Here is a 15,174-nt window from a genome sequence, read left to right on the forward strand (position 1 = left end):
CTCCAACAGCAGCTGCACAACAGGTTTGTGTTTCCTAGACCACTTCTAGCCCCTTTTCTTTCACAGATGTGCCAAATGAATTACCATTGCACAACTATACAAATAGAGTCATCTGATAAACCTACATAACCAAGAAAAGGTACCAATTCCCCAGGCAATTGCCTGGTCTTATCCTCTGCCTAACAGGGTCTTCAGGACTTCAGTTTTTATTGTGAAAACTGACCTTTTATAACTTTTATACACATACCTGTGTGTATGCAGCCACGTGAAGTAGGTAATGCTAATAAAAACTCACTTTATATAGACAGATATATATGAAAAATATCCCTTGTGACAGGTATCCAAGCACTCATTAAGCCACAGAAGAGAGTTTATTGGATCTCCTCAAATTCTTTATACAGTTTTGCTGCTAAATGGACACAACACATTGGCATATTGCCTTTAATCTTTATTTCAATCATAAGTCCAACTTGGAAGAAGTGGTAACACATTTAATGGCATCTTTAATAAATAAAATGACAAAAAATCTAGTCCTTGCACAGACACATTACAATCCACTCCAAATTCAATACTGCCAAAACATTGGGGTTTTTTTTCTAAAACTTGCTCCAAAAGTTATTTTTGTTTCAGCACTTAAATACACACAAAAGCGTAGGATGAGAGAAAATGGATATTCTATTCTGAACAGAACTCATAAAAACCAATAACTTAGAAACAAAAGATAATTAACTGGATTAAAGAATCCTGTTTGAAATATTTTTTGAAAAACCCTGATTCTAACCTTCATATCAAAACATGCAGTTTTGCTGGATCCTATCCTATATAGTATACTTATATAGTAAGAACTAAATACCATGTTTTCTTTTTTTTTTTTTTTTTAAGGGGAAACTCGCAGTGAAAGCATCAGCCTCCCACACTCACAAAAGTAGTCATGGTCCATATATTCTGCAGTAGTAAACAGCTATTTGTGCCCAGTCCATTGTCTGAACTCCTACCAGACTGGAAAAGCTACTGTAGTTTTTACCCTTTGTTTCTGTACCCATCTCGTCCCCAGACCAGCAGCCTCAACAACCTCAGCGAGATGAGAACTCCTGCAAATACAAATCTGCCTGCACAGATCTGACTGCAGGATGAGGACCAACACATCTGATTCTAATTAGAAGCCAGGCATAATTTAAACCTTTTCCTAAATGGACAAAGTCATCACCAAAGAAAAGCTGAACGTCAAGATTTCCAAATTGCAGTTCCGTGTAATTAGCATATCACAAACCAATTATAGCGTCAGTTAATGGAGGAAGAACCACTCTATCACTAAAATTAGTTAAAACTCTCATCCTTCAAGCCTTCAGTGGAAGCTCAGGGCATGCAAGGAATGCATGGGTGGGCCCCCACAGACCTATGCATGCTATACAGGGGAGAGAGAAGGTTAAACAAAAGACAAAATTGCACCACATCTGTGCAAACATTTAAACCAGTTTGTTTCAATTAGTTCTCTGCTTATCCCAGCTTGCTGTTGACTGTACTTGGCTACTCCAAGAGAATGTGGTGAAGCAGGACTCAATCTGTTTAAGGGAATGAAACATTTTCTGCAGTTATCTTCCCCTCAGCTGACCACATTGTAACAAAAGTGCAATAATTTACAAACTTCTCAAACAAACAGCTATTAAAATTATACATTTTTAGGGAAACAAATTCACTAGTTTAACCATAAAAATATTTCCCCAGGTAACAAACCTTAAAGCATTTGGTAACACAGTATTTCAGCAATAATAAAGAAAAATCCCTTCCACTTGTTACCTAAGACAGAACTGTTAGAAGATTTTGCTTTTACTACACTATTTAAGAGCTTTGCCATCTTGTGAAGACCATGCTGTAACTAAGAATGTAACTATAATTTAAAATAAATGAGCATTGAAATATTAAATTGACTTTCTTAATCTTTTGCAAATGAAAACAAGGTAAATCCCAGAGCCAAGTCATCCAGGTACTCAAGAACTTAGAAGACAGTTTACATCCAGAGTCATAAGAAAGCACCACTTTCCATAAAGTATTTTGTATGTCTATTCCTGAAAAGCATATTTAATAGTTCTTTGAGAACTGCTAAAACAGATTCTCATATTAACTGTAGCTTGACTTCCAGAATTCGTGTTTGGGGACATCAGTGACTTTTTGACAAAATTATATTTTGAAAAAAAAAAAAACCAACAACAAAAAAAACTTGCTAAATTTGGTCCAAGCATCCAAAAAACAAACAAGGGCACATGGGTCCTTCATTGCTTAATGCTGCTGTTCAGTTAATCCTTAAAAAACAAAATAAAAATAGGTGTATGGCAGTAAGGAATAAAAAGGGCTGCCTGCCCACGACAGGCACAGAACTGTGACAGAATAAATAGTTTCTTCAGAGAGATGTATTAACTGTGATTCTGCCATGTGAGTAACTGGACTTCTACTAACAGAGAACCCTGAAATTTGTATACTATAGCCACAAGAAATGATTTCCTATTTAAAAAAACAGATCAATTTCTAATTAACTGCTTTTACAATCATCATTAGATATGTGAAAAAAAATTAAAAAATCTTTTAAAATAATTACAAAGAGTGGACTGCAGTAGCAGCTATTCAAGCAAGATTCAAGCACAAGTTTAAATGAAGTTTCAAGCAGGGAATTAGCCTTCTTTGTCGAAAATTTGTACAACTTTTTCAAACACCTAAAAAGATAAAGAAAAATATTAATTTTATGAAGTGTTAAACAGTTACTTCAAGTCAAAACAACATAAATAGTATTTGACAGCATTTTAAAAATATATAGGGTTTTTTAGAACATTCACAGTAATTCTTTAACAGTGAAATTGGCATCAATTCTGGCAAACAGACAGAAGAGCAACACTACTTCAGAAGAGCAAAAGCTCATGAAAATGAAAAAGGCAAGGCACTTAAACACAGAAACACTGAAAATATGTTTAGTTGAGCTCATGTTCAAGCAGAACTAATCAATTTCCTAAAGTTATTCACATCTCATTCGGTTCTTCCAGAGTCAAAACGAGAGTTCCACAACCTCCCTCAGTAATACACATCAGTGCTTAATTAGCACACTAATCACACATAGACACATCTCAGAAGAGTGCCAAAAATATGTACCCTGCCACTGCCATCCCCACAGTTTTTTGGCTTATACACTTACTTCATCAACAGATTTAGAGGCATCCACTTTTCTGACTTTTCCCATTCTCTCATACAAATCTATGATAGGCTTAGTGGACTGCAGGTATGTATGAATTCTAGGAGAAAGCACAGGGAATCAAAAACAAAAACACATTACATAGTAAAATATAAACAGAAGGGAACTGAAAAGTTTTGAAGACAGTACCTCTTTTCCAGGCTCTCCCGATTATCATCACTCCTACCACTGCTCTTGCCTCTTTCAAGACAGCGACCAACACAGATCTACAAGAAAAAACATCAAAAGGATGATGAAAACCAAGAACACAGAGTGCCGTCTCGAAAGCAGGAACAAAACAAAGACCCTGGACATCTAAATAGGCCTGAGAAACAAAATACTGTCCAGATCTGGTGGAGGTAATCAGAACTCACAGGGAAAGTTAGATTCTTCCAGAGGAAAAGGATGGTAGATTTACACTTCATCAGTTTATTAAAATGGGTTTGGGGTCAGAGGAAGTAAAAGTAACATCAAGCTTTGTGGTTTGACTGGGTCTCCAACCTAAGACATTTAAAGAAGAAAATTACCAGATTTTCAAGGGAGTGTTCAGGCTTTCTGAAAAGCAGCATGTCAAATGAGATTACTAATATATGCCTGCCTGAAAGTCACTGTTTGTAAGGCAAACTGACAAAACTAAGTTATTGTCAGGTAAAATGTTCTTACTTGGCATGACTAGAACAAAGACTTCAAAAGATAAGTAAAAAAATGAAGAAAGAACTAACCACAGTTAAAAGCTTCCCAATGGACTAAGTTTTTAAACCTAAAGTTAAATAAGCAAAGCTGACACATGGCCACCTCATGAATACATTTATCCTACTGATGCAAGAGGACAGTGGTTAAAAATTACTTTTTCTTACAGAATGCAATCATAGTAAAAAAAAAAAAAAAGAAACCAAGAAGATCACGTAGGCACTGTCTATTTTTAGATCTAGCAAAAAAAATCAGAATCCCAAATTAACTCCTCACCAATTGAAAAAAATTAATCTTATTTAAGATTTCGAATAGAAAAAAAAATCCCTTATGTGTTCAGATTAAAAAATAAATGCAAGTAAGTTAAAATAAAAATGCAACAAAACCTCAGGAAGTTGGGGAAAAGGATAAAAGGAAAAAAAGTCAGTTTAAGGTGCTGGGATTCTTATATCAGTTTTATGTAACGCCTCAAGGGCACTGACATATTAAAAAGACAGCATATCATGGCACTTGTTAAATGAATATAATGCATCACTGTCAAAATGCCCTTGTAATCTAATGACTTGCTGAATAGAACATTGATTACTGCTATCCTATAGCACAGCTAGTTACTATGAAAATAAAGATTGCTGCTGCACTTTAGAATTAAAGCAGACATTGTATCGAGTTCATTTTGGACTAAACAACAAATTACTAAGAGTAAACAGAGTAATATTTTCTGAAAAGTAACCAAATAATTTTGTAAAATGTATTTAAAGTTTTGATAAATTTTCTTTAAGAATGCAATTACCTGAAGTACTTCTTCAAAATAATTTATTCACATATGATTAGACCAAGAGTCATCAGCTACCTGTTTCAATAAACATGCAGCTTTTCATCTGTATAAACAAGTTGCCAAAAAATCCTTCCAAATCACAGGCCAAGTTTTCCTTCTACTCTTAAACTAGCCCATTCTACCTGACAGAGTTTTATTTTCTTCTTGAATGATTCTCACAATACTGCAAGAAAGGAAGTTACAGAATGACACACTTCTTTACCTCATTGTCACAATCAAAAAAGAGAACAAAGGAAACATCCGCCTTTCCATCCATAGTCTTATTCCAGCCTTGAAGATTATCTTCATTCCTGGGAAATCCATCAATCAAAAACTTGTTCTTCTGGGAATTGGCAGCCATTGTTTGATCCATAGCCTGATAAAAGATAATTCAATTCACAGTCTCTCACACGTACACTGATTTATCTACTTATTAATTTACCCCCAAATGTTGACATGGTAAGTTGAAAAGCATTTATCTTGGGATTATTGCAGATTTACAAAATGTATTTTTGTTTCACCTTCAATGCGTGCTAATTAGCTCACTGATGCACCAACGTAGCTATTGTTCACACTGAATTAATTAGTTCATAAAGCTCAAAATCTCTTAACACAATCCCAGCTTTAAAGTTGACTTTCCACAAGATACTGGAAAGTGTTGTTACACAGTAAGACATCAAAACATTCCTGATCTAGAATTAATTCCAGCAGAAAAGCTCCAGAAAAATGTAATGCCATGAATAACAGAAGCCTTTTCTGTTTTAAAGGAGGTACTCTCACTGTTTTGTAATAAGGATAAAGGCTGGAGCTTACCTTTCCACGAGAACATCAGTAGATGCTCTTCTCCTTCACCTGACTATCTATTTTGATAAAACTTTCAAATCTTAGTGCCTTTAAGGCCTCTACTCTCCAATCAAATATGACCGAGCAGACCAAGAGGGTCAAAAGCTAATGCAGGAAAATAAAAAAAATACAGTTTCACTGATTTCCCTAGAGCTACTAAAAAATAAAATAAAATAAAAATAATCCCTTCTCACAGATCCCCAGGTATCAGAAGACATTAACTCTCCAGCAGACAGAAAGAAACACAAATGGTTGCTGAGAGAAGCACCTACGTGTCTGCCAACTCACAGCACTCGCACTGGAGGAAAGGCAGCTCTATCAGAACACAGCCACTGCTTTGTTGCTTAGCCTGCAGGAGTGACCCTGCAAGGAAATAGCCCTTTCCTTACCCTCTTCAGCAAGCTGATCGTTATTTCAACTGGTACAATTTCCCCCTCCTTAATGTAGTTCTCAATGAGTTCTCCATACTGTGAGCCCGGCCTTTTCCGCTCATCCCGGAGGAGGTCACCGGCAGAAAGGTGCGTGTAGCCGTATTTCTGGAACATGCAAAACAAACAGGCACAGGATCCCTTCAGTTTGGACATGTGCAAGGTTAACATCAGGCAACAGTGTCAACCCTATTTATCTTTGCATTGCAACAGAAAAACACAAGGAACGGCATCTTGCTGGTGATGGATCTATTCGCTCTTCAGTGAGCAGTCTGACAATATAGCACACCACGCATGGAAAGCACAGCCATAGAATCATAGAATCATTAAAGCTGGAAAAGACCTCCAAGATCATCAAGTCCAACCTTTGACCAAACACCATCATGCCAACTAAACCACAGCACTAAGTGCCACATACAGGCATTTCTTGAACACTTCCACGGATGGCGACTCCACCACTTCCCTGGGCAGCCTGTTCCAATGCCTGACATCCATTTCAGTGATGAAATTCTTCCTGATGTCCAACCTGAACCTCCCTTGGTGCAGCTTGAGGCCATTTCCTCATGTCCTGTTGCTAGTTACTTGGGAGAAGAGGTCGATCCCCACCTTGGTACAACCTCCTTTCAGATAATTGTAGAGAGAGTGACAAGGTCTCCCCTGAGCCTCCTTTTCTCCAGGTTAAAGGCCACGCCAGCTCTCTCAGCTGCTCCTCATAGGACTTACTCTCTAAACCATTCACCAGCTTTGTTGCCCTTCTCTGGACATGCTCCAGCACCTCAATGTCTTTCTTGGAGTGAAGGGCCCAGAACTGGACATCCCTGAGTAAAATGCTCAAGAGGGCTTTGGTCAGGTATTTGCGTATGGCTTTCAAAGGCAACCTTGTTATCTTTGGAAACAGGACAAGACAATAATTTTGTCTAATTACCTACTTAAAGAAAAGCAGATGAGGTTATTCTGGGTCCTTTGGAGCTGGAGTAATATCCCAAGCATAAGTCAGAAATCCTTATGTTCCTGTTGTGGCTCTGGCACCAACTTCCGCCTCCACCTTGGTGAAATCACCTATAACACGGCAGCTGCACAAAAAGTCCTCCTGCACTCCTCCAAACCCACTCTTCCACGCCTGCCCCTGCTACCTCCTTTCCTGGGATGGACATGACAAACTCAGGGCAGCCCTTGAGGAGGATAGTGCCTTTTTCCTAAGGATGACGTGGCAGATGAAGGTAAAGCAGCTACACTGGTGCCACCCTCTGTCAGCCGTGTACAGTAAACAGAAAGAGCAGAGAGATCAGGTTCAGATCATCAATCTGATGGCAGCATGCAGGAAAACAGCACACACCATTGCTCTTCTCTTTCACCTCAAACTACAGCTAAAAAAGGTCACTAATACAAAATACCAATGAAAAGTATTTATCACACTTGAATTTCTCAGACATTTATCACTGTAAATAGACACCTAGTGCAACCATAAAAATATATTCCTACCAAAGAGAAAGGCATTGTTATAAAGGAGATTTCAGAGCACAAAACTATCATTTTTCTCAGTTCATTTAACACCACAAGAAAACTGACCATGTGTACTATGCTCCTCGACCAAGTATAGTCCATAAAAACAGGCAATAAGGACATCTCCTTAGTTATTACCCAAGCTAGCTGGATATCCAAGAGCACACATACACATTCTCATCTTAAAGTTTTTACACAAAACAAAAGCAACAGCAAAAAACTTCAGGGTTAGCAGTTTGGCTGCAGCAACATCCAAAGCAAATTTCAAACAAGGTGTCTGAGAGGCATAATAATGTGACTATACACTTCGTGAGGCTGTGAACTTGGGACTAAAAACTTGGCTACTGGACTAGGTACAACAGAAATATTACACAACCCACTAAGTGACTCTAAAACATTTCAGTTGCTTTCCAATTTCACCCACAAAAGCATGGCAAGTTAGTTCTGCCATAGTCATAATTTAAGAAGGGATATAATTACCTAAATCTCCAAAACTGTACACGGTTGGCAAAAAAAAGAAGCAAGATTTTACTGTAAATAACTGTGAAGAAAAAGCTTCACTGTTCCAGACATTCTCTGTAAGCTCACTGTACTCCTGCTTTAATGTGCATTGCATTTGGATATGCCTACTTAATTGTAAATCTAAATATTAACTATGACCTACAGAAGCCATAAACCAGAATAAATCTTTCCTTATAAGCACGAAACATTACTGTGCTGAAGAACTAAATTAACATCTAGTTCTTCTTGCTGAATTTAAAGAACAGTGATTTTTTTAACATCAAATTTCTACAAAGGAGAAAACAGGAGGAAAATATAATCCCTTCAGTTTTAGAGGATTACCAAACCATTTAATTTTCCTTGGCATCTCCCTTTTCATGCATGAAAACAAAATTGAGTCAGACAATTTTTGGAATTCTCTGTCTTTTGCAACAGCAAACTAAAGTAGTTTTTAACAGCCAAACTGGGAAGGAAAAGACAGAAGTGTTTTAAAGTGCTGTTGTACAAATAGACTTGTTTTAGATAATAATAAATTGTATTCAAGAGTAACCTTCAGAATGGCTTAACCAGGCAATAAGAAAAACAAACCTCTCCTTCAGGGGCAAAACATGTATTTGTTAACTGTACTGAGCCAAGAGCCAAGGAAAACATGTCGGTTTAAACAATGCAAACAAGCAGGGAGAACGGCTTGGCTGCTGCTCACACACAGAAGGCTTCAGAGATGTGGCACTCGAGCTACTCTTGCCAGTTTTAATCAAGGCATTCAGGGCACAAAGTTTTCTTTCATCTTAGGTGAGATAAACCCTCAGCAAGTGTCCTGAATCGGGGCAAATCATCACAACCCCAAGAGCTCGCAGAAGGGGCTGTGATGTGACTGCAAGGGTCAAAACACTTTTGTATCTTCACAAGGTTTGCCTTGTGCCAGCAGGACTTTCCAGCAGTGCCAAGTCCATCTTGGTGCAATCCCCAGAACGTGACTTGTTGCCACTACTGCCTAATCCTTCTCCTCTGCAATCAAAAAGGGAGCAGGACTGCGGTTGCCAAACAATGAAAAAGCAGTTTCTCCAGTTCTTGCAGGATGCATAATGTCAGACTGAAAGGAGGACTTGAAGAGAAACTAGGTTAAAAAAAATTTCCAAATACTCAGATGCCAAGCACCTAAAATCTGGACAGATTTTGAGATTACAGAGAAGAAAAAAGAAAATATGGAATTAACTATTCTGAAATGTTTCAGAGATAATGTCTTCTGCTATGCTAGCAGACTGGCATGCTGTTCTAGAAGAAGGAAAAAAAAAAGATCAAATCACTAAGTTGCTATTGCACTAGTTCTCATTATTTTTAAAACTATTTTTATGTTAGGAGAACCATAATTCAAAACATACAAAAAACAACTGTGAATGAAAAAGTTCTGCCTTCAGCACCACTTTAGACATCTTCCACCTTTGCTTTACAAAAATAAAAAAAATAAAACATAAAAAGTAAAAAAAAAATCAATTCATCCCAGTGAAGCGGGAAGGCAAGCTCAAGTTTCCATCAATCCCACCACAGCGGTGTTCCTCAGAACAGCACTCAGCAGCACTGGATAGAGCAGAGCAGGGCACTGCTCACTTGTTTGTCTCACAGTGGCCTGCTCACTCAGTCCCCAGGCAGCAGGACAAACTGGGACACACAGGCTGTGTGCTCCACATCTCCAAATGACAACCCGAGACCGCAGCCTCCCTGGGATGCCCTTCCCTCCCGTCCCACAGCCCTTCCAGCTTTCTCCTGTCAGCCAGGATTTGCAACTTCCACTCCACAGACAGAACATGCTTTGTTTTCGGTAAATGCAATAAACAGATGAATAGAAGTGAAAACACATGAGTCATATCTGTGTCAGGCTGGAATCAGGCAGAGTCTGCCCCGGCAATCTCGAGGCAGCAAGAAAGGATCAGTGGCGAGCGGCAGCTGCCGCGGGGACTCCTGACACAGACCCCTTTCAGGGGGCACAGCGTTTATTTCTGATCCAGCCCTGTGTGGTCCAGCAGCACATCTCTCCACTAAACACACAGCTTGAGACTTCCTTAAGTGAGCAGAAGCCAAGAAAAAGCAAGAGAAACACAAATTACTCCTCTGACCTTGACTCTTAGCTTAGCTTATCGTTGTTAGTTCGAAAATGAAAGTCACAGGGCTTAAGATTTAAACAAATAAAATACAAACTTTTATTGCCCTAGTGCTGACCTGTCATATCCTGGGCAACCTTAATAAAAAAACAATGTTCTTGCTACATACACCATTCAAGAACTAGTTAAAATAAAAATAGAACTGTGTGAAGCCTGCAACCTTCATATTTTTTTTTAACCTAGAAAGCTTTTGCTTGTCCTATTAGCACAGGGAATTAAAGCTTTGGGGTACAGATTATAATGCAGTAGTAGATCTTCCATGTGCTTATTCCAAATAAAAAAAAATTTAAGACATTTTCTTAGTTTGAAATATCTTCCTGCCTCTGGGGGGAAGAAAAATAAACAAAAAAAACACATTAACAAAACCAAAATGTACAAAGGGGATCCCTCTGACAGTGCCTGCAGGGAAGAGGTGGGCAAACAGGGCACCCCAGTGCTTCAGGAGGACTGAGCTCCATAAAAGGCATCCAGTATGTTTGGGGAAGTCCAAAATTCAACACCCAGTGTTCTGCAAAATGGAAGCATACAGGGATAAATCTTCAGGGGGAAGATTTAAATTATCACTCACCATATTTTAAAAAAAGTTCAGAAATATAAATTCCTATTCCAAAAAACAACTATGAGAACTAAAGGCTAAGAAGAATACTAATACTGGACACTCATGAAAGAGCTTTCAGAAGTTGAGTTTAAAGCAAACAATTAAAAAAAAGTTTTTATTTCAAGGAAGTTAATGCTGTCTCTCAGCAGACTTCCAGAAGACAATTTACATGACAGCAAAACCTAAATCCTCTGCTACTTTCAGAGGAGTGTTTCTGATACAGTGAGTTGTTCTTTGCATTGTTTCCTTCACCCTAGGAAATCTTCTTATCACATATCCAAAGCAACTTAACAGCTTTTTCTATTTGAATATTAACTTATGCTCTTATAAAAGGAGAAGGCTCAGCATCCCACCCTGGGGAATTAATTTAGATTTAACCACAAATATACAGTCTAGGGTTGTGGTAGAGGTGAATTATATTTTAGGCACTTACAAAGGGATGTCTTGCATACCCCAAATCCCTACAGATCACCTTGCTAAAACAAAGAAGACAAAACATACAAGTCAAATCTTGCTTGAAATAACAACAAATGATTTAGTTATTATTCTTTGCACCAACCAAAGAGCTTTGCATCTCAGGCAAAGGCTGTAAGGATTTAAAATTCAAGTACAAGAAAGCGTATTTTGTGCAGATTTGACAAACGTATTTTTTTCCCCTTGACTTTACCACCGTAATTTCATAAGCAAAGTTCAGAAGTCAGCAATAAGACTCATTCATTTTGTCCTATGCACACATAATTATCTCACAGTCACAGAAAATACACTGTAGAAAGCATGAAGGTTATTGCAAGAACCTGCATTCAAATGACATCACTCAACTACACGCTCAAATATTCTGCCTCACACGACAGCTACACGACAGTCCCAGATGATGCCAAGCTCCACCTAACAGAGCTGTGGAAGGTTTCAGGAGTTAATCTGCAGAGCTGGAAGGGAGAGGATAAGAACTTAAGAGGGAATTCTGCTTTATCCCTATCTAAATAGGAAGAACTGCTCCAGAGGAGCAGCAGTTCTGCTGCATTTGCATTTCCCTGACAATTCTGTGCATTCGTGGAACATGCAAGAGTCAAGTCTTCCCTCTGTGTCGGGGAAAGCCAGCCTGGCTCAGCTGTCTCACCCAACCTTATCTGTGGAGATAAAGAATCCTAATCACTTACCTTGTGTTCCCTTCCCTACACTGTGTCAATACCCATTTCCGCTTGTTATTATGTCTTCTTCCCTCAAATCATTTCTCCATTTGGGTCCAAGTTTGGCATGAATACATGCCTTCTCCAGAATCAGGGATTTCAGCACACACACATACTGAGCAGTCATGATTTAGGCTAGTACTTAACAAATACATATTTCACCTACAATATGGGATGCCCATCTCCCTTTTTTGGGAATGTAAAGCGTAGTCAGCAAAACAATTACAACGCTTCTTTGAGAAATCATTCCAAGGTACTAAGTCATGTAACACCTTTACAAAACACAGACACCCTTGGTTTTTAATAAAAATAGTTTGATGTTAAAATAATACAGGATCTCACCTCAGCCAAATGAGACTTCTTCCACATGTGATGTGCTCTGTCCCAGATCTCCAGTATGAATAGCAACCAAGACATATTTATAGTTCATACTGACTTTTTGTTCAGCACAACCTTCAGATTTACAGCAAGATACTGGGTCAGATTCATTCCAAATGTAAACTAATATTATTCAGTCCATTTACAACAAGGATGAATGAGGTTTATTATGACTCAGCTACAGGCCCTCTTCTCTGTGGCAAGCTGCCAACAGGGTTTAAAATGCAAATAAAAACACACTTTCAACCTAAATACAGCACTGACTACGTTAGGTCCCTTTGCCCGCCTGCACCAGGGCTCTCTGGGGGCTGCCAGGGGCCAGGCCGAGGATTTGTGCTTAAAAAAGCCACTGCTCTTCAGTACTTCTGCTGTGTTTCATCCACACTTCCCTGCTCCTGTCCGCTTTTCCTAAGTTTTCCAGCAGCTTTGCATCAGTCCAACTCTCCCTCGAGCTACCTCAGACCTTCTCTCCCCCAGGTTTTAGCCAGTGACTCCCACAGAGTTATCTGAGCAAGTAGAAAGGCTTTCCATGGGAGTCAACAGGTCTGAGTGCTTTCCACTGTCAGCCCACTGACTTCCATAAACGTCTTTCCATGCAGTGAACAGGATTAGCAGAACTACAGCAAATTTGCACTATTATAATTTGGATTTCCCTTTCCAGGCTTAGAGAAGAGAAGAAAATAAATACAGTACAAGCAAAATTTTTCTTTTCCATCTTCCCTTTCTAGCTGCAAATACAATTTGAGCTGCAATGGCTCATTTGAACTCCTCCTAATAAAGTGGTCTTTATCCAATTATATCAGCCTATCCAGCCAAAGGCATTTATACTTCTAAACAGAGGCCAGCAGCCACACACAAGGTACTTCAGCCCTGAGGCTACACTAATGGTTTGGTGAAAGCCATTAATGACAGCCTACAAGATTCCCCTATAGTTTAAGCTCATTTGTTTGCTGCATGCCAGAGGCTGAATTTGACCTTACCAAAAAGGCTTTATGAGCACCACGAACCTTTCATTCCACAATTTAATTTAATGAATATGCTGGTTTGAATGCGAGTCTGTAATTTGAGGTTGAAATCCTACAGAACTAAAGTCATAACGGCATTTTTCAGTCTGGACCAAATTCACATAACTCAGTTATACAATACTGAGGTCTGGGATATAACAGCAGCGTGGATAAACTGTAACAGCACTGCCAGGGCACCACCAGAACAGACAACACACACAGCGTGTCCATTCCAGGAGTTCTGGGATTCTTTCCCACCAGTAGTTTCAGGAACAAGGGCATCACCACAGTTCTTAGACATTTCTTTCAGTGAGGGTATGGATAAGCTTTGATCCTACATGGCTTTTAATCAGTAAAAATACATACAACCGCTCAGAAAAAAAAATGAAAAAAAAAATCAAAGAGCTGTTTCAAATCCAACATACACACATGTTTGGAAGCGTTCAGCCTTAACTACTTCCTTAATTATCCACCTGAATACAGTATAATTATCCCTGTGGTTTTTGGTTTTTAAAAGGGCAGCACTACACCATGCAGCATTCACCGTTCCTTCTTAGATACTTGTTCTGTCTCAGAGCACTGTAAAAATGTATTTGGAAAACTGAAAATCTGATAATATAACCGAAAGCTTTGTCAAATTATGCTGCCAGTTTTAGTCTCTTTGAAAAGCAGGAACAAGATCTATGGGATCAGGACATTCCTTGACCTCTACCGTACTCTGTCACAGAACCAAATTTTCATTCTATTTTTAACATTTTAGTTCTACAACTTACTGAGATGGCACAGGGCCAGAAAGCCAACACCCTGCAATGCCTGCTGTGCCAGCTGTTACATTTATGGGACAGGCTTCAGAAGACACGGACCTTGATCCCACACATGTGAAGCCAACGTGTTCCCAATCGCCGTGGGACACCTCAGATCCACTTCCAGGCCACGACACCGGCAGTCTAAGCATCTGAGCCATCTACGTGGCCCTGCCAACGTGTAACAGAGCCACTGACCCGGGATGGGCTGCAGGACCGGCCTGGCAAGGCAGCACCCCCCGGGCAGCCGGGAATGTCTCCAGGGCCGCTGTCCCGCCCTTCCACCAAGGCACAGCAGGGCAGCATCCAGACCCTAAGCGGGTGTCCCCAAAGTGGACACAAAAACCCCAAATGGGTGTCCCCAAGTCAGATGCCAGCGCAGGCAGAGTGGGATCCCGCGGGGCTGAGGGAGAAGGCAGGAGAAGGGATAAAGTCTAGGCGGCCTGATAGGGGCAGGAATGGGGGCTGCCCCACCACTTCACCCGCTAACGGGGAGATGTGGGTCAGTTATTTTTATTTATCGCCTCCAAGGGGCGGGGGACTGGCGACAGCTCCATAAGAGACCAGACCGCAGGGCAGGTATGGGGGAGGACACGCTGCCCAAGCGACCCCCGCAAGGAGGGTCACGGACCCCACTGCGGGGGATCCGACACCTCCCAGAGCCCCCCGGGGCCGCCCCGCAGAGCCCCCACCGGTGCCCCGTCTCACCTCCACGATGCGAGCGCATTGCGTCCCCTTGCCCGCTCCGGGCCCGCCGAGGACGAAGACGACGACGGGCTTCATGAGGAGAAGGAGGCGGCGGCGGAGCAGCAGCAGGACAGCGGCGGCGGGGCGGCGGCCGGGCGGCGGCCGTGCGGCGGGCGGGGAGCGGCGGGGGCGGGGGCCGGGGCCGTGACCGGGGCTGTGGCTGTGGCGGAGCCACCGCCGCGCTGTCCCCGCGGCTGGAAAGTGCTTCCGGGTCCTGGGCGGGGCGGGGCGGACACGTGGGCGCCGCCGGGGCTCACGGACCGGCACAGCGGCTGGGAACGGGGAAAGCCGGAGCGGCGCTG

At 40.8% G+C, this 15,174-nt stretch overlaps 1 protein-coding gene across 1 annotated transcript; it reads right to left on the reverse strand.

Moving 5' to 3' along the window:
* Positions 1 to 352: 352 nt before the first annotated feature.
* On the reverse strand, positions 353 to 15,092 carry CMPK1 (cytidine/uridine monophosphate kinase 1). Its single transcript, XM_064665299.1, has 6 exons — positions 14,834 to 15,092; positions 5,954 to 6,100; positions 4,945 to 5,097; positions 3,368 to 3,444; positions 3,182 to 3,278; positions 353 to 2,708 (listed from the first exon to the last, which is right to left on the reverse strand). The coding sequence occupies exons 1-6, from the start codon at positions 14,906 to 14,908 to the stop codon at positions 2,667 to 2,669; spliced, it is 591 nt and encodes a 196-aa protein (XP_064521369.1). The 5' UTR covers positions 14,909 to 15,092; the 3' UTR covers positions 353 to 2,666.
* Between the last annotated feature and the right edge of the window lie 82 nt (positions 15,093 to 15,174).

This window comes from Pseudopipra pipra, chromosome 9, assembly GCF_036250125.1.
Source record: "Pseudopipra pipra isolate bDixPip1 chromosome 9, bDixPip1.hap1, whole genome shotgun sequence".
Taxonomy (NCBI): domain Eukaryota; kingdom Metazoa; phylum Chordata; class Aves; order Passeriformes; family Pipridae; genus Pseudopipra; species Pseudopipra pipra.

Bases quoted from the DNA above. Each gene is read 5' to 3' on its own strand.
- CMPK1 (XM_064665299.1), bottom strand. From the start codon at position 14,908: ATGAAGCCCGTCGTCGTCTTCGTCCTCGGCGGGCCCGGAGCGGGCAAG. The intron at 3,445-4,944 runs GTAAAGAAGTGT...TTTTTCTTGTAG, and splicing joins TTTTTGATTGTGACAATGAG to ATCTGTGTTGGTCGCTGTCT. The intron at 3,279-3,367 runs GTACTGTCTTCA...GCTTTCTCCTAG, and splicing joins CGGGAGAGCCTGGAAAAGAG to AATTCATACATACCTGCAGT.